Raw genomic sequence first — 20,631 nt, forward strand, 5'->3', positions numbered from 1 at the left:
GAAAAATTTCAACTGTGAGTAGCGGCACTATATGTTCCGTATTTTACGGGATATTTCTGTATTTTTGGTTTGACTGAATACTTTATACGAATGTGTGTGGGTTGCTTTTTCGCACTGTAATTTTTTTTTTCTTTTGACATCAGGGAGTTAAGCTCTGAATTAAAGGGTTGTGTAAGTTTTGATTTAGGAATATGGTGAATATGAAGTTTAGGGCTTTCATCAGACGGCAGCACTTAAAGTTGAACTTTCAGAGCGGGGAGGAAGGATTAAGACGACTTCCAGAAGAAACTGCATCCTAGAAAAAGTTATTTATTACTTGAAATTTAATAATAAAATTCAAGAAAGAATTAATTGTACGTGAAGTTGGTTATACCCTGCAGCATTATCTTGGCTGAAAAAAATTGTATTAAATGAATTATTGCTAAAAAAAAAAAAAAAAAATGTTTGCTGACATGTTTTATTGCATTTTTTGAGTATCAAAAATGCAAATATATATTTTGAAAATTCCAAAAACTGAATGCTCGGATCTTAAAGGGTTATACGTAGAGATAGGACGAATATTTGGCTGATACTATTTGGCCCTTTTTGCCGAATATTCGGTTCGGCCGAATATCTGTGTAAATCTTAGCACAACACAACCATTTTTAAAAATTATATTAATTTAAAGTTTTCGCATAAATTAACAATTTACTAATTATATTTTGTTGTGTGGGGTGCATATCTATCCCTTTCTCTGCAAGAGGTTATGTCAGGGTGAATTTAGAAGGAAGTAAAACATGAAGCTGAAAATAGAATCCTACCACAATAATGTGGAAGTGAGCATGAATTACGTAAGTTCACTAACTGAAAGATGTATCTAAACAAGAAACGTATTGAGCTACTGAAAGGGGCAAACAACATCTAAAGTGGAAAAATAAATCGTAAATTTTATGATGCATTAATACTTGAAAGTTTATAATGGTTGACATTTTCTTAATTAGATGTAAAATTGTAACAATTGTTGGGAAAAAAAAAAAAAGATTCTGTAAATAGCGATACCTCGGCTAACGAATGCTTTGACTTACGAATTTTCTGGCTAATGAAGATTTTTTCTTGGTTTTTCTGCTTCGGCTAACGAATACAGATTCAGCTAACGAACATTCTCGATGATATGTATACACGCACCAACATAAAATAGCAGCGTCGTGTGAGTTGAATTTCGCACCAATCATCATCAGAATTACTGTAGCTAGGGTCCGGTTTATTCATGCCCACTTCGTAATTTTTTTTTTCAGATGTACTTATGCCTCTCTTTCTGAAATTCTTTGAACCATTCTATATGAAATGGAAAGTTCAGCCAAAATAGAAAATGCATTGAAAGAAAAAAAAAAGGTGGCTTATGTTTTCGGAGCACGCGTTCTTTCAGTGCGAGACTCATCAAGCTAAACAGTCTGAGAGATTATCTTTTCCATCTACATATGCATCAGACTCAGAAATGAGCTGATCAAATCACGTATGGATGGGGACACTTATGAACTCGATTGGGTTGTGTCAACATGAACTTTACTAGACTAAACCTGGTGTTGGTTGTATTACATGCTGGAAAATAAAAGAGATTACCAGCATCTCTCATCTTCCTGCATATTCTGATTTATACAATTTTGAAGCTATTCGTTTAAGCCTTCAGCCAGTTTTTGTCTTTTTTATAGCATCTCTTGGTGTTTTAAAAAAACATATATCTTTGAATTTTTGGCAGAAGCTGGAACGAATCAAACGATTTTCCATAGAAACCTATGGAAAATCACGTTCGGCTAATGAAGTGATTCCGGAACACATCATCTTCGTCAGCCGTGGTCTCACTAATATTAAAATGCAATACAGTCAAATCCCGTTTTAACGAATGCCGTTGTAGCGAAAATATCGTTTTAACGAACACTTTTTCAATCCCCCAAATAAGTTGACATAGACGCAACGCTAGGTAACCTGTAATTCCTTTATAACGAAATTTTGTTTTAACGAAGTGATTCCTCCGGTGTCTTGGCGTTCGTTATAACGGGATTCGACTGAATATCATTATTAAATTTGATTGTCTGTATCATGGCAACAACTACCAGTTTTTTAATATTTATTTAAATAAAAAAATTGAAATAAATATTAAAATAAAATAAATTGAAATAATTAATTCAATATATCAATCATTTCAAATTATCAATAATTATATTTTCAATTAAAAATGGCAATTTTATTTATAATTTCGATTAATTTTAGGAAAATTGATATTCGGCCACAAATCACTATTCATCCCATCCCTCGTTATAGGAAATTGCGCGTGTTTCAAGAGGATTCGAGGATATTCCTTTTGATCGCTTTACAGTCCGGCTGAACGAGGGCTAAACTTTACTTTTAACAGAACCAAAATCAGTGCCTAATCTTCCTAATCATAGAAACAGTCCATTCCGATGTAACAAATTTTCAACTGGGCAAAAATAATTACAATCGTCTTCAGAATCCCGTTTCAACGAAAAAATTTCACCCAAGATATATAAAAACCAAAAAGAACCGTTAAAGACCTGAAAAAAAACCTTCATAATACTCATTTCGGTAAGACGGGGGAAAAAAAAGGTAACGGAACCGAAAAACGTTTCAGTTGTAACTTTTTTTCCCTTATTTTCTTTTAAAGGGGGAAAAAAAACTTTAGTAACATGTTCCAAACAGAACGAGAAAAATAAAACTTATTTTTAGTTTGAAACTTGTCTCCGCATCGATTGATTTCAAGGAGTGTATTCGTCGTCGTCGTCGTTACGGTCTCGAGACACTTTAGGGATCTTAACAGAGATCAATGAACCATGTCCCGATGCAGTTCGTTTTTTTTTTATCCTTCTATTTATTTGTATTCTTTTCCGTAAACTTTACGTTAAACACGTGAACGACACGCGAAGTTTCACAAAACTGCACGCCAACAAATTATCCCTGAACCGAATGCGATTCAAAAATATTTTTTATTATTTTTTTTTTCCTGACCTCTATGAAATTCGAAAATGTCACGAGTACTTAAATATTAGGAAGAAACGAACTATATATTCGCCCTCATAAACATATATTCCGCATTTTTTTTCTCCGAAATTCCCAAGAAATCTGTCATCGTATCCAGTTTCACGAAGGAAAAAAAATGCGATGAAATACAGTCCGATTCGGTTACCGGTTAACAAGACTCACCACAGAGAGCTACAACACTCCACTCTTAGTTCGAAAAATAATGGCAGATGACAGCACTTTCACAAGTATTACACAGAAACAAACTTCATGTTAGGTTCACAACACGGTCATACACATTCCAACATGTAACGATTCGCTAGAACGGGGATGGCCGACCTTTTTCCAAGCCGTGTCACAATCGAGATTATTTTTTATGCGCGTGACACTCGACGAATTTTAACAAGCACGCCATAACCTCCGTTTTTACGGGACACGAGCACATCATTTCTGTTGAAACAAAATATTTTTCGGCTCTAATTTTTACTTTCGCAAAAATGTTTAGTTTGTTTAGTTGAGTTCTAAATTGTTTTCACTTTTTGTAATAAGTTCGATTACCGCAATGCAGCAGCAGTAGTACGTATATCGGTAGAGTTATCGTACCTACACCGTGTTGGGTGCAGTAGACACCGGAATCTGAGAACTACGGGTGCTTGAATCCCTTCGCCCTAAGAATTCATGGATATACAATGTCATAAATCTGTATTATACAATGCATGTTCCCCATGCTGACGATCTTGAATCTCGTACACCCCCAAAGCAGAATATGCCGAAATGTGCGACGTACGTCACAGAACAACCAGTGCTGTTGCAGAAGAATCTGGAAGAATTTTAAGAAAAGTGTAGAAAAACGCTATTATATATATATGCGAATTTTTACCGCAGAATATTTCAAGTCAGCTGAGGGCTCGTTGCAGAACGTCGCAAAACATTCTGCTTTGGGGTCGTACACATGGGACGCCCAACAACTATGCCCAAAGATGAAAAACCGAACAGAAACACATTGAATAGAACGTCATCACATAATTGTTATTAAGAGTGCTTACCATACAAAATATAGGTTTAGCAACCCTACAAGACCATCGTTCATAAGAAAAGGATTGTTTAAAAGTTGAGAATTTCACAGATTTTTGAAAAATAAATAGAATTTCTCTCTTTAATTTTTGAAAAGCGTTCGCGTGCCACTCCTGATATCATGGCGTGCCGCGAATTCGCCACTCCTGCGTTAGAAATATACACAGAGAAATACGGGGGACGTGCATGTGGAGTTTAGTAAAAGTATTAAGACTCGATTATAACGACATCGAAGTTTCCACGAAATTTTGTCGTCATAGCCGAGGTGTCGCAATAATCGAGGTTGATGTTTTTCGGGGTTTTTTTCCCACCACGACAAATATAATAAGATCTAATCAAATACTGGGCAAAAGTTCTTATTTTTCATCATGATTGGGGTAACCATATTCGATCAGAATAGTAATGGATGAAAATTGCGATCATAAATACGAGACATCACCGAGTCTTGCCTAAAATGCTGTTAATAGGATGCGAAATGATCAAATATTGCTTACAAACAAACCTGGGTGAGATATGTCATTATATTTTTGTATTGATTTTATATCAAAGGCTGTTTAATTAAAGTAGTATTTTGCAGTGAGTTCAAATGTGGTTTCACTGGAGGAAATATTAACTCCCCCATACTTATATGAGATGAATATTTACAGCCATATTCATTATAGCATTATTCATATTTCGTCCCCGATTTTAGTGAAGATTAAGAATTAAAGTAAGCTTCGTTGAAAAAATTCTGAGGAAAAATACATTTTTATAAGAAAAATTGGGAAGGGTGATAACGAGATAAAACGATAATGTTCATGTACAGTCCATGTCAATGAGGAGCGAGTTGCAGCGTCAAACATGAAATAAATGTTGCTTTTTTTCAACATTAAGGCATCAATAGAGAAACAGACGAGCATTTTGCCTTAACGTGGAAATCTCTAATTCTAGGACTTTCTTGGAAAACGCTATAAACAAGGAAGCAAAAGCGAAAAAGTGTCGTTATATCCGAAGTCATCGTGATTTCACCGACGTTACACAAGCAAGGATTGTCATACGTTTTTCTCTATGGGAGTCAGCACAGACTGCCAAATATTGACTTTTGCCGAGGGGCCGTTGCAACCGAGGTCGTTATAACCGAGTTTGAATGTATTCTATCAGAGGAACCATTCGCATCAGCTTGAAAAAAAAAAGTCGCCATGAGAATTCGTTTTCTAAAGAATGGCTCCATGATATTATTTTGCCAGATACATAATTCATACGTGCGGTATTTATGAATCAAGAATAAGAGAGAAAACGGTAATCCTTATGTTGGTTGTGATCCGTATCGGATACAATCCTGTGTATTAGAGAGTTCTCAATTTTTTTTTCAGATAGTTACTTGTTACCGTTCGCGACAGAAGTTCATTTTGATGGCGGCCTTATGCAAGACCATTCCCAATTCATCGATATGTTTGATGCTAGAGGTATCGCTTCTTTAATAGATGCACTGCCTTCTCGCTCTTCTACTGGGCCTGATGGTATCCCCGGTAGCTTCTACAGGGCCTTACGAGACGAGGCATCTTATTTCCTGAGTGCAATGTTCCAGTATTTTTATGACTTTGGTATGATACCCAATTCCTGGAGGAATGCCATAGTTCGCCTTATTTTCAAAAATAAAGGCAAATGTTCTGATCCTCAAAACTATCGCCCGGTATCATTGACTGATATTTCTTCTAAAATATTCGAAAGATGTCTGGTCCAAAAACTTCTTACATTTGCTATCAATTCAGGGTTTATACCATCTAATCAATTTGGTTTTGTTCCTGGTCGATCACTATTAATCCAACAACTAATTTGCTACGACTATTGGACAAATGCCGTTGAAGAAAAAAACGAAATTGATATATTGTTTATTGATTTTCACAAAGCATTCGATAAAATAGACCGCTCTCTTCTAATCACAAAGCTATTGAACTTGGGTGTGCCAGAAAAGATGTGCCGAATACTGCAGTCATATCTGGGCTCTAGAACTTTTCAGGTTCGTGTTGAAGATTGCCTCTCTGGGAAAAAATGCGTATCTAGCGGTGTAGTTCAGGGCTCTGTGTTGGGTCCACTGTTGTTTGTACTATTCACGTATGACATTGCTTTTTACACTCATCCAATTCCACTAGTACAATTTGCTGATGATGTTAAACTGTTTTTTCCCACGTCTGAACACACAGAGCTTAATTCTGCCTGCCAACGTCTCCACAACTGGACTGTGGTCAATCGTCTTCCAATTTCCGTTAACAAAAGTGGTGTCATGCACATAGGGGGATACAGAATGAGTCCAAGCTACTCGATGGGTGGCGAAGAGCTCCAGAGGTTCACTTCCTACACTGACTTGGGGATCACCATTTGCAATACCAGAAATTTCGACTTACATTATTCGAATATAGTGTGTAAAGCGAGACGCGCTTCTTATGTCCTACGGAAAGCGTATGGAAAATGTGATACCGCTACACTCATGCACGCATTTACCATTTTTATACGCCCAATCCTGGAGTATTGTTCGCAAATATGGTCTCCGTACAAAGTGAAAGATATAAAATTCATCGAAAAGGTCCAGAAGTCATTTACCAAACAGTTTTGCAGTCTGCGTCATCACCCATACGAGGAAAGGCTGAGATGTCTCGGCGTCCACTCTTTAGAATGGCGTCGCCTTGAAGCCGACTTAAAGCTGTGCTTCAAACTTGTACACAACTTAGTATATACGGGTCAGTCAACTCCATTTTTTGAAATCAATCCCAGACCATCACTGAGAAGACATTCATTACAAATAAAAATTCCAACTGCCAGGAACAATGCTAAATTTTATAACTTCCGATGCCGAGTTGGAAGAGTATGGAACAAATTACCACCAGATCTCGTGTGTTCATCTACATATCACAGATTCTGTCACTCTCTCAACGCTTCTGATCTTTCAACATTTTTAATGTGCTATGCATTTTAGTTCATGTCGGGTTTTATTGGTGCATATATGCTTGTTTTATTTATATAACTTTTTTTTTCCATCAGTTCTATCGATTATTTCAATTTGGAATTACATGTGATGATTTTGTATTTGTTTATTTATTTATTTTTTTGTGTTTTTTAAATTTATATATATATATACATGTATTTTATTCTGATTTATATATTGAATTTTATTGTGTAAACATGTTTATTTTATTGTTGTTTTGTGTTCGGGGATTTTTTTTTTTTTTTTTTTTTATTGGCGTCATCTTTTATGCATTTTTCTCTTTGTATATATTCGTGTGTATGAATGTGTACTGATGTTCCCTGCCGTATCTTTCCAATTTTATTGATTGTTTGAATAGTGCACCTGTGGAGTTAGAGCCTACTGGCCTTGCACAGGTTTGTATATAATAAATAAATAAATAAATAAATAAAATAAAATAAATAGTAAAAACAACAGTCTATGCTCATCTTTAGAAAAAAAGCAATCACGTGGTTGTTCTGGCATACGCCCAAACTCAAATCCCCTGTGCACTAGCAACACCAGCTATAGCAGAAGGCATCCGCGAGAAGCTCGTTACGTTACTGAAGGTCATCTCAATTATAGCCATTGGATATAGCAGGCCGACACATGCGCCATGTTTACCCCTTTTTGTAGTAGATCCAATGGCTGATAAAGCGACTGGACAAGGTGGCTATAAGGGCTATAGGTGAGATGACCTGCCTAACTATTTCAGTGAAGTCACGAGCTTTGCGCGGAGGCCTTCTGCAATAGATGGTGTTGGCACCAGACGATTTGGGTGCCAATCATTGATATTCTAGGTGCTTTCGCGAGTAGAGTTGAAGATACCTGCATTAAGTCATGACTGAAGTTTTATGGTTTCTTTTTAAGTTATGACCGTTGACAAGTACAGTAAAACCTATCAACTTGGACACCTCTACACACATTGGACGGTTTTGCATAAAACCAGCTACAACCCTACAACCCAAAATGCCCACAATTCTGTTCCGCTATATCTTGGACACGTCTCTAGATTGGACGGATTTTAATAAAACCGTAGATGTCCAACTGAGGCAGATTTTACTGGACTTCTTTAGACAACATTTATGCGGGGTAGGGGGGGGGGATGAGACAGATGCGCAGAATCGTGATAGCCAAGGTGGAAATGTACGGAATATCACCAATATTGCCGCCACAATAATCTCCAGTTTCCTAGAACTGCCGAAATGTGCCAACAATCATAGAGACAAGTTCAATGAAACTGTTATGGGATAAAATGCTAACCTACGTAAAAGTTGGAACCTGCGCAATTGCGAAGCGAATCCACGACGAATGAAAATATGAAAGCGTATAGCAAATAGTATAATAAAAAAATTGTACAGCAGAACCTATTTATGTTGGACACCTAAACTTCTATCAAAATCTGTCCAAGTTAGAGCGGTGTCCAAGATGTAAAGCTACAGTATTGTGGACATTCTATATTGTCGGATTTTGGCTGGTTAAATTTAAAATCATTCAATATAGGGAGGTGTCCAAGTTGACAGGATTTACTGTATATTTGCATTTAAGGTCATAAAATTATGAAAATTGTCTACATCGGGAATTTTTAATAATATGAACTACTTGTGTGAAGAATGCTTCGTCGAAAAAATAAGACACTTTTCTGAAATTAGGGCAGTCAAAACGCAAAAAGAGAAAAATATGATCATATGGTCACTAAACTAAAGCTTGAACAAGCATGAAAATTTTATAAGAGAATGAAAAAATGCTACAAAAATTAATTACTTATTTTACGAGACTTTTAAAATTGAACGAACTTAATTTATTTCCATCAAAACATTCATGTGCACTTAAAAAATCTGAGGCGACAGGCCGCCATGGCGACTAAAATAATAGAATTGGCGACTAAACTTTTTTATGTGTGATTAAATTAGACTTAGTTTCGTTTTTTTTTTCTTCTGCGACACGAAATTTTCTTAATACATTTCAGTGAGTCAACTAGCGAGAAAAAGACCACCGAAACCTTGAAAAGTGGGGTAGAAAAATTGGACCCTTTTTCCCCTTTGGAGAAAATGCTTGACTTCTAAAAGATCTGGCTACTACCTCACTAAGCAGGAACTCTGACCATATCGCAACTTACTGCTAATAATAAGTTGGGTTGGAAATGAAGGCTTCATCTACCGGTGGTCGGCTCAAGCTCATTAGTGAAATATCTTATTCATATTCCTCCCCGGGTTTGAACCTCGGACCGTAACAGCAACCTTCACGGTGGTAGACGAGCATCTTACCACCACGCCACTCGGGCAACGTTTTTGCATAGCATACAAATACAGTTGTATATATATATACAACGCTGATAGAGGGCAATGCACGACTTTTTTTATTTAATATCTTTCGTGCCTGAAATGCTCGTGAAGCTTCACAGTCGACTATACTTGGCGAGGTAAAACAACTTCAGATAGAGTGCTTTATCCACCAATGTCAAAATAACAATGCAAACCTCATGTAAGCGCCAGTGACAGGAAAATTCAGAAATGAGCTCTCAATCGTATATCCTGCATTTTATAAGACTGATTTGCATATTTTCAGTGACTTTTACGTTTTATTTTTTTCGAATTTTTCTTTTTTTTTATGCACCAAACAAAATCCCCCCCCCCTCCCTTCGTGAGAACAAACCACATTTTCACACAAATATACAAATCCTTCACTTTTTCTATGAATTTTTAAACTGTTTACAAATTCATGGGATACCTTAAATTTCCGACATTCATTTCGAATGTAATGAATATAAATTTTAGGATAGTTTTGTTTGAGTAATACTTACAGGGTTGAAATCATCTTTGATGAATCTGTCGATGAGAGCAGTTTTGCCGCATCTGCTGTCGCCCACGAGAACAATCTTGCAAGTGGTGTCTTCCATTTTTATTTGACTGAAATATCCTCGTTCTATGATTGACTAGTTATTTCTTTGTTTGCAATAAAATCAGCAGCTTATTCTGCTGTCGAGGAGCAGAATGAATATCGAGCGAGTTCCTATGAAAGAAAACAAAAAAGATCAATTTAAAATATTACAGACACACCTAGTCACGATCACTTTTACAATAATATTAACAACAGCAAATAAATTTCGCGATGCAATCATCAATCTTAATAGCTTTCAGCTCCGTATGAAGATATTTCATAATGCCATTAAGAAAAATTTAATGCTTATTGATAACCGTATGGCCCATTTCAAAATTGTGCAACCAAAGTGTATTGGAATAGATATTACCGTATGATATGAATTCCGTTGTTCAACATAATAGTCGAGCGCAATTCGAAAATTACAAACATTTCATCGTGGTTAAGTACATGCAAAATGTCGGGGAGAACAAATTCTAATAAGAGCAAATGAAAGTACATCTGTGTTTGTGTAATACCTCTCGAACAATTAGTGAAGATTGCAAACATGTTACGTAATAGAACACCACGAAACATTCTCATAAAGCAGGCGCTAAGCATAATCAACAACTTTCACATTGATGGTAATTCCGGATCAGTGAAATAATGTAGTAACTCGCATAAATTACGTGAATGTTGCAATAGCGTTTTGTGGTCAGTCTACGGATTCTGTATTTATGTATCAGATAATTTGATTTTTTTTTTTTTTTTTTGCAGTCCCTTGAATTTCGAATTAACCAAAAGAGAAATTTGATTGAATTTTAATTTTAACGAACTTGTAAAATGTTGCTTAATTTGTTGGGATTATATGCGCAATCAGTTAGATTTATATTTATGTAAGAGTGGTGGCTTTTCGAAAGGTGGGGCGATAAACAATGTAAGAATTAGAAAGCTGGAGGTTGCCAGAATCCGTTATAGCGGGGTTTGACAAATCGAAAAATTATTTAGGCATCATCATCTAAATTTCTTAGACGTCAAGCATATCTTTTTCGAGAAAAACGGTGAAAAAGGCTTTCCCTTTCGTTCCCCCCCCCCCCCCCCCCCCGCGAGACTTGGTGAACATTTCTCGTATTGGCAAATATTTCCAAAAATTTTACTGCTGGTCTCAGCATAAGCAGATGATAGGGAGGGCAAAGGGAGCGATACCTCCTCCCAAGTTCAGTAAAAAAATTGCATTATTAGTATGGGCGAAAGAGAGGAGGTAGACATTCCACTCACCCCCCCCCCCCCCCGTCCACCCGTTCGAGGAGTCCTTAACCACTAATGGGGCTTCAGACTCCAATTTCGAAATCACACACAGTTCAAGTTCTAATTTAGTAATCGCAATATTTTAGGCACCTATGCCAATTTCTTAGTCTTCATAGCGCCTTGGTGACTGGGACTCATCAAGTACAGATTTATAGGCGTTACACACAGGGCCAAAACTAGAGGGGGGGGGAGGGCAATCGCCGTAGGAAGCGATCTTGATAGGAGCCAAATCCTTGTCAAAGGACAAGAATAAAATCTACCTTCAGGCCAAGGGACATTACTTGTCACTTCCAAGTGATATAAACAATTTGTTTTCTCAAGGACTCTCATCACCATTAAGCTGACTTCATCTAGTACAAAACGTGATAAATTTCAGGCTTCACGTCCCTATGACTGGTAAAAAAATTGGTTAAACATTACATTTGGTATCACAAAAGCAAAGTCTCATGACAACACAAACATTTCGTCATTTATGTCATACTTCGGGCACAAAAAAAAATCCGAAAATGAAAAAATTTCACAAATTTTACGATAAATTTCATATTGTCCAACTTAATTGCAGAAAACATAAGCTCTTGTACACTGTAAAGTACGAATGCATACTCTTTTAACCCTCTCAGTAGCATTGACGATATATCTCGCCTTCTTAAAAGCCTCTTATTTTAGCATCGACAAACTTCGATTTCTCAATGGGAAATTTTCACTATACCTTTTAGTTTGCACCTGCTGAAAATCGAACAAAGCCTACTTCATGTAAAAAAAGGTATAGTATTTTACAACGGGTGCAGTGAATTTTACTGCTCCGAGAAAAGGGTTAAAATAAGCAGAATCTTATATATAAATGTGAAAGTATGTACGTATGTACAGGGTGATCATCGAATAAGCCCTTATTTCAAAATTAAATATCTCTACAACAAAAATCAATAGAATTATGCGGTAAACGGTACGTTTATTAGCAAAACTGTAAGAATGTTGTACAGAAATTTCGAAAATTTAGTTTTTTTTTTAATTTTTTTAAATTTAAAAAAAAAAAACTGGAGATTTTGGGGTTTCGAAAATCCTTATTTGTGTGAAGAGAAACCACTGCATTCGCCTAAAGTTACTGCATGGGCTGCGGTATGCGCCAGAGGCATTATCGGCCCCTTCTTCGTGCGAGAAACGATTACTACTGAACGTTACGTTACAATTTTGGAACAATTTGTCAGCACACATGGCGCATACCGCTGCCCATGTAGTAACTTCAGGCGAATGCAGTGGTTTCTCTTCACACAAATGAGGATTTTCGGAACCCCAAAATCTCCAGTTTTTTTGTTTTTTTTTTAATTTTAAAAATTGAAAACTCCTCAAAGTCTCCTTAAAATCTCCGCAAGCATGAAAATTAATCTCTCCATATTGTTTTTTAATATTCAACTTCATAAATTCACATAGTTTAGGTCGTTTTAAAATTAATTATGGGCCGTAAAGTATATCGAAGAAATTCCACAGCTTTAATTAAGCATTTTTGGAGGCACAAACAGGCAGATGGGTAACTTGAAGTTCAAGGGGTGGGGGGAGAAATCGAAATACTTAGCGCCCCTTAAAAAAGGAAACTATTCATTTCTAGGTTTCTTTAAATCTAGATTTGTTTCTTTCATAAGTCCCGCAGGAAGTCGCCATATTGGTTAACTTGGACACGGTTTGTATGTCCCTCAAAGAAAGAGAGAGGGAGATATCACGTGATCCAAGAAGCCTCAAGAAAACCCGGGCAGTGCCGGGTATTATAGCTAAGGCTTATATCCCGGGAGGGACAGAGCCTGGGTCGTGTCTGGTCTGTCGGGTATTATAGCTAGTATAAGCATAAAACGTAATCTTAATTCTTACAAAATTTGTTTTAAAGTATTTCATTGTTAAACGAGTACTTGCGAGGTCTTGGGAAAGTAAATTATTCACCATTTTAATATGAAGAATTATAATTATTTTTTTTAAATTAGGACGGAGAGTATGGAGGTCAGTTAGTCGGGAGCGGGATAGCCGAGAGTCTACTGCATTATTAAGAGGATCGAATTAAACTCATTTTAAAATCTTTGCTATTCCAACCAGTACTGAAAATTAATGATCATCATTCAGTAGAAGAAAATACATTCAATTGAAAATACTGTGAAAGTGAAGAAAAGGAACGACTCCTTCCTTCTTGATCAACGGCATTTTAAGTGGTTCCCTCAAGATCCGTATCAATAAAATAAAAATATACTTCGAAATCGCTGCTGTTGATTTCAACGAGGAAGGTCAGAGTTCAAGATTCTTCTTCCTTCACTATCCGGAGATAACTGACCACACAAGCATGTTGTTTACAGATAAAATAAACACCGTTGATCTTTTTGATTATCGTGGGTTCCTTTTTTTTTTTACTTTTTCTGAATTTGGCAACTCGCTAAAAATGTCCCGTTTTATCGCAACAAACAAATCGGTTTGTTGTCCCCTCTCCAGAGCTTCCTGTCCCTTATCTCCCCTTGTTAGTAAGTCAATAGACACCTTGAAGTGGTGGATACAATATTCGAATGACTAAACACTTTTCTCATATCATTAACAGCTCCGGTCCCTTGCCGGTTATTGAAAGCGACGTCACGAGTGAACCACGTTCGTTAAGGTAGAGGAATATCAATCTATCCCATAGTGATTCATTCTTCATGCAATACTGCTTGACAAGAACAGGGGAAAAAAGGAAATATATCATTAACACAATCGAAGTCTTGTTAAAAATTTATAATACAGTATATAATATATAACCTCACTGCAACGATAAATACCCCTACAACGATATTTTTCAAATGTTGTTTGGAATTGCCTATACTCAAGTGCAGTGTTCCCCAAAATTTTTTTAACCATGCTCACCAAAGAATCTCATAAAATCTTGCCTTCTCTTTAAAAGTCACGTGGAGGTTGCGGGGTTCGGGGAGTTGGATATGGGTCTCTTCTAACCCCCTCATCTCCCAACATAATCAGAAATTGACAAAAAATCCTTTTAAATGCTTTTCTAACCGATTTTTGGGAACTTAAAAGGACTTTTGAAGGTTGAATACTCAAAATTTTCTATTGAAGAATTTGTGAGATAATTTTTTCATTAAATATGAATTTTTATTAATTCTTAAATTATTTTTCTTTGAAAATGAATCTCATTAATTCTTGAAATATTTTTCCTTCTAATATCAACTTTTATTAATTCTGAAATTATTTTCCCATTCATAATGAATTTTCACTAATTCTCATATTATTTCCAACAAATGTAAATTTCCATCAGTTTCCAGAAATTATTTTTTCCCATTAAACATGAATTTTCATCAGTTCTGTGTGAAAATATTAACCTAGCACAAAATGTTTGGAATTTATAGCAGCATATCTGCCAACATGAAAGAGGATCACAATGCCCTTAAAAATTCAAAGGAAGCATCACTTTTTGGACGACGATTTCCTTCAAATAAAAAAAAAAAATTTGGCGCCTAGATTTTTCTGAAATTTGTCCTGCCCTTCATATAGCTCGAAATGGAATTGCACTTATCAAGTAGTATAACAAAAACCCTCAGAGAGCGACAATCAATAAGCAATTATTAACAGTTTTAATCTTGCAAACCTTAACTCTCAATATTTTTCGCACTTATTCCAGCATTCCCTTATTAATTAATTATTATTTTTATCCTAGATAAACACCCGGAAAATATTTTTCTTTACACCCATTTATAAAAATCACGGAAGGAATTAAAACGACTAAATCCTATTTATAACAGATCGTGTGAGTAAATGGCTGTTCACGATTAGAAAGCTGGAGAAAAAAAAAGAATATTTCCCAAGGTATTTCCACATATGTGTGATTTCTCCAACTAATCTATCACTGCCCTGGCACTACTGGAAGCAATTTCATACTTTATACACAGCGTTATTCACCGTAATGATAATAATAATAATAAAAATTCATTTTTTATGAGAGGATTTAATTTTTTCCCAGGGAAAAAATTCCGGTTCTTTTATGAAAGTAATTAAAAGGAAACAAATACCCTTTTTTCCTCTACTTATTTCGAGGAAAAGTCGAGATTCATGGAAAGGGATTACGTACATTGTAAACGCCTACGTGTTCCTTTTCCGTAAGAGAGAAACACATTCTTTTTCATCAAAGACGTTTCTTATTTTTAAAAAGCCTTTAAAAAAAAATATGAACAAAAACATTTTTTCATTTTTAAAAAAAAATGTTATAGAAAATGCGTGAAAGAAAATTATTTATTTTTTGTCGCCAGGGTTCATTAACATGAAATAACACGTGTTTTTTCCCCCCTACCTGGATGTACCAACTGATCGGCACTAAATGAACTCATGTTTAAAATGAAAAGAAGAAGAAGAAGAAGAAAAGAATGTGTGTTTAACACATCGTTCAATGTTACAAAATATTTTTGAGAAATTAAATTTAATTTTTTTCTTAATTTTTTCTTAAGGCACTGTGTCGGAATTTCACGGTTTTACTGAGTTTAAGGCTCGGGAAATTTTGATAATATATCAGATTTTCAAAATTTCTGAAAAGTTTCGACCAAATAGTTGCCATCTAAATATTGTCAACATGGAAAGAAGTGAAATCTCAAATATACTCTTCACAGATGATTCTCATATTCAAGTTATGGTCTAAAACTAAACCAGTGCTAAATAACAGAGACTTCTCGCACGGTCTGCTACACTTCTTAATGTTATAGAAAATGTGAAAGTCCCAAAATCTCACTATAAATATGTGTATCGACACAAATCAATCCATCAGTGGAACACAGAATATGTCAGTTCCAAAAATGCCAGGTCGGTAAAGAAATTCTTCCCTTCGATTCCGGCGAAAATGAAGTGTTACCATTTCTCCACAAATTTCCACCTGACCCAATTTATTACTGGGCATGGGAATTTTCAAAGTTATCTCGCGAGAATGAAAATTGTCAGTAGTTCGCTGTGTATATGTGGAACCAATGAAGAAGATCCTATGCATCTTCTTCTGTCATGCAAAAATCTAACGAAGGAGAGGGTTCATTTCAGAAAAGAACTTAAGGAACTGCCTATTTCTTGGCCGCCTGCATTGTCCGATTTGGTCAGATCAAAGGAAGTCTTGCGCATTCTAAAAATATATGTACAAAATATCTTTGCGAAAAAATAATTGGTTTCTATTTTATTTTTTGTATATACAATGTGTACTTGTGTACATTCTCATTTTCCTTGCAAGTGCTGTTTTTGATTCTTGAATAATTAATCAAACTTTTCATTCAAGTACTAATTCCTTTTTCTTTTCTTTTAATTTTATCTTTTCTCGCTATCTTTATATATATGTGTATGTATGTATATGTGTGTGTATATATATATACTTATGTGTGGTCTTATATTTTTCTATTCATGTATGTGTATTGAATTTTTTTTTTTTTTTCATTGCATTGATACCATATGGCATTCACTGGTGCAATATTGCGCTTCGAATTGCATTCGTATATTGTTATTGTACATACTGATCTGATTTTTCCTTTCTTTTGTATTACGCTGTACTGCAATTTTTGAGTTTCTTGAACAGTATATGTTTGTTGATGTTACTTACGTTTGTAAGCCTCGTGGCATACTCTGTGGAACACGGGGAGTTGTTTCTGAAGGATCCAAATAATAAAAAAAAATAACAGAGACTAATCTTTTGTGTTCCACAAACTCCTTTTGCCAATAAAATGAAGGTCACGGACCCTTTGCGTTGGGCCTTTCAAACTTTTTTACACTCCCTTCTAATTTCGAAGGAAATATTCGAAATTACGTCTTTCACCAGTTCTGGAATACATATTTTTCATTGAGATTTCTTTTCAAGTATTTATTTCTATGAATTATGTAACTACGTAAGCCTTTTCCTCGATGGGTCACTGCAAAAAGCTTCGAGAGATATATGTGAAGAGCGGGCCATGCGTTGACGGCCCTTATACGTCTTAAAGCTTCTGTACTGATACGAACTAAAAAAATATATCACTGAGGCTTTAGGGATTTTATTGAGTTAAGGCGGGGAACAGCTCAAGACCCATACTAGAGTAAACTAGAAAAAGTTTACTCTAGTATGGGTCAACATACTTCCCACTAACACTTCAACATACATATCTATAAAATAAATCAGAAAATACAAAAAGTATTCTAGTAGATAATCACTTTTTTTCTCAAACCACAAAGTTATATATTTTTTGCATAATAAATCGTAATTTCATATTAAATCCGCAATTATCCGACCAAGTTCTGCCGAAGCCATTCTAATTGGCTTAATTAAACTCGATGGAATGGAAGAACCAAACCACCTCGCCAGATCTCTCCAAGGAATTCAAGCCATCCGAACCATAATTAAAAACCGAACCACGAAATATGCAACACCGTTTTCCTTCCCTTCATCTCCATCGGGTTCAAACGATATAAACCGACATATCGATCAAGCAAATAATACCTCGAAGGTCCCATAGTAATTAATTTCTAATATTTTCTTGATCCTGTTTTCGTCGACCAGTGATTCGAAATCCCTCAACAAAAAAATGCAATGTTATTATTTTCCAAATGAATTACTATTTTTTGCAACGAAAGCACTTCCGTTCCAGACAAATTGGATCAGCAAATAAGGAACTAGAAAACTCTTATATATATATATTAGTTTATATTTAGATATAAATTAAATCCGTGGAAAATTAATTAGACTCTGGCCTCATGAGGCCGTTGTTGGCGCGTATTTGCCAGAGTAGATAGAAAGGATTGACCTTGATTTTTGGGGCCGCGCATAGCCAATAACCTCTGGAGTTATGGCCCAAGGGAAATGGATCTTTTTTTAATAACAAACAACGGACACCGTTATTCATCACCTCACGGTATGCTACCCAGAACATACACGAGAGGCCTCGATTCACTTTTTAGTGTTGACTCACCTGTTTCGTGACTTTGAGCACCTGTTTTGACTTTTACCCATCTCCCACTATCTTCCTCGTTCCGTGGAACAAACTGGTGGTCATTGGACTATTTTTTTCCCAACAGAAGCTATTAATCTTTCCACTCCATCATCATTAAATAAGTACCTGATACCAAGTGAACTTTCATGAGCAGCACCAACGATATTTTCTGGCCCATTTTCTACTTGATTATCACGAATGGAAAATTACTTCATGGCGAGAATGATTTTGTTTTTTCGGGATGTGGGTTCGAGAAATCATGGCATCTACTGGGATCTGGGGATTTTCACATCACAGTGATCAAATGAAAACACTAGAATAATTGAACAGCACAGAGTTATGAAAGATTCGCATAGCAATCTTTCTCATTATGCAATTTTGGTCTGACGACAAGTAGTCAACACGACTAATGGGAAATAAATAATGAAACAATGAATCACTCACGGCCCGGTTAGACCGACACCAGGGTCCGGCGGTTGATTAATTTTAATAACTACACAACTCCTTGCAACATGAATGACATATTTGTGAGCACTACAAGTTATTTAAATATTTTTTTCTAATTTGAAGTATACCTCTAAGATCAAAGATTCACCGGTAACGTGCCATACGCCCTGTTACCTATGCATCCTGTATATAGATATATTCGAACTATTGAGAAGCCCGCTTTCAATCAAGAAGGCCGGTTTTCTGAGCATTTCATTTCATACCGTGCACCGCCCAGGCTCTATCGTCAATTGTCTATATTAGCCATTGCCCCGGACATTTCCCCCGGCTGGGTGGCGTCGGGTAATTATAAATGTATAACATACCGGTTTTCTGAGCAGTGTAGGATAGTGTTCTTATAAGCGCTATACTTATTTATAGTGGAAAAATTCCGGACCTGAAAAATTTTTCCTTATAGGAATTTGGCAACCCAAAAATTTCTGTGTATTTTTTTTTTTAAATAACACCGATTTTTGTCCGAGGGCGCGTGACTTCGACAACGAAAACTTAATGTTAACTTCATTTAATTCCTTGAACCATCGCAAAATAACGAAAAATGATAATCACCCATTCCGAATACGTGAGATACCAAAATATTGTTTGAAAATAAAATAATGTCGTCAATACTTCTTAGGCTTTCCGCATTTTTCTTTCCACAGTAAATTCATTTAGAGCACTGAGCTCTAAAATCACTTTTCTCAAGACATAAGCCACTACTTGAAGAAATAAGAGAAAAACGAACGGCGCAAATGTATCATTTTAATAGTCATTAATTACAGCATATAAGTATTTCACCTAGAGATCAATTACGAAGCATTAATCTATTTTTTTCAACCTACATCGGATAAAGAAAATCACTTCCCTAATTATTAGAATCAACACGTGAGTTAACGACGATCCATTTTTCAGAATTAATTGGAAAACATCGAGTTATGATCGAAATTAAAGATTTTGCAATCATCAGAAAGTCAAATATGTGTGCCCCTAATAACATGGTGTAGGCGGGATCAGAGATGAAATTAACAAGCGATAAGTAAGTGCTGGAGTTCCTCAAGGGGAATAGAGGGGTGGACAAGCATATCAATATACGAATTAGGGTTGCCATACGTTCCGTATTAGATGGCGTTTTCACATATTTTCCACGAATTTCTACCGTCCCATATGTTGAGTAAAGCGTCTTGAATTAATTGTCTTTTCTGAAGTCGTTTGTGTAGCTTCCCAACAACGTGAGGGTTTCCACGATATTAAAAGCAGTGAAAATTTTCATTGGTATTGAATAAACATATCTAAATCGAGTAATATCTGCGTTGTTTGAGTTCCATGAAAATCTCCCAACCGTTCGAGGGTTCCGCGTGAACAAAAACGTTGGAGACCTCCTTGAAATAACAGGTTGAGTCATCCGCGAACTTTGATCAAAGGTATGAAGTCAGTAATATCGCTGTTAGGCAATCGCCGTTCCCTATCCCACTCTTGTTTCATCGATTAGACGTCACTTGCAGCAATAAACCAGTTTTTTGTACAAAGAATGGAGAAAGATATGTCTGCTGTCCTTTATAGGCAACCATGGGTCAGGGCTTGAAATATCCCTGGCACCTGGTCACTACGGCGACTAAACAATTAGCATGGATTGGCATTAATTTTTATGCATGAAAACCGAGACAGTTGAGTCTGAGGACGGAAAAAAATTATCCGAAATTATGTCAGCGTATCTGCTAGCATGAAAATTAGTCCCTAAATTAGGGGCTAGGACAATAACAGATAAAAGAATATTCTATTTTCAACCGATTTTGCTGGTGCTAACCAGCAAATTTCAACCAATATAATGCTTGGTGCCTAGGAAATTTCACTGGTCCCAAATTCTTTCCCGATTTATCTAGCTCTCTACTCAGGCATAGCAACTTCTGGTACTTCATACATAAAAAAAAGCATTGGAAATACTGTATATATTGCCACTCACTGCAGACTTGT

The 20,631-nt window shown here is 35.9% G+C and overlaps 1 protein-coding gene across 1 annotated transcript in view; it reads right to left on the reverse strand.

Moving 5' to 3' along the window:
• The window catches only part of LOC149078485 (rho-related GTP-binding protein RhoE-like), a 112,956-nt gene that overhangs the window by 18,357 nt on the left and 73,968 nt on the right, over positions 1-20,631 (reverse strand). The window contains exon 2 of the mRNA XM_089240599.1: positions 9,870-10,078. Coding sequence (XP_089096725.1) covers positions 9,870-9,965 — 96 coding nt within the window. The 5' untranslated portion in view covers positions 9,966-10,078. The remainder of the gene's footprint in view (positions 1-9,869; positions 10,079-20,631) is intronic.

This window comes from Pholcus phalangioides, unplaced genomic scaffold (assembly GCF_987345545.1).
Source record: "Pholcus phalangioides strain wild (caught in Gottingen) unplaced genomic scaffold, Ppha-v1.0 ptg000013l_1, whole genome shotgun sequence".
Lineage (NCBI taxonomy): Eukaryota > Metazoa > Arthropoda > Arachnida > Araneae > Pholcidae > Pholcus > Pholcus phalangioides.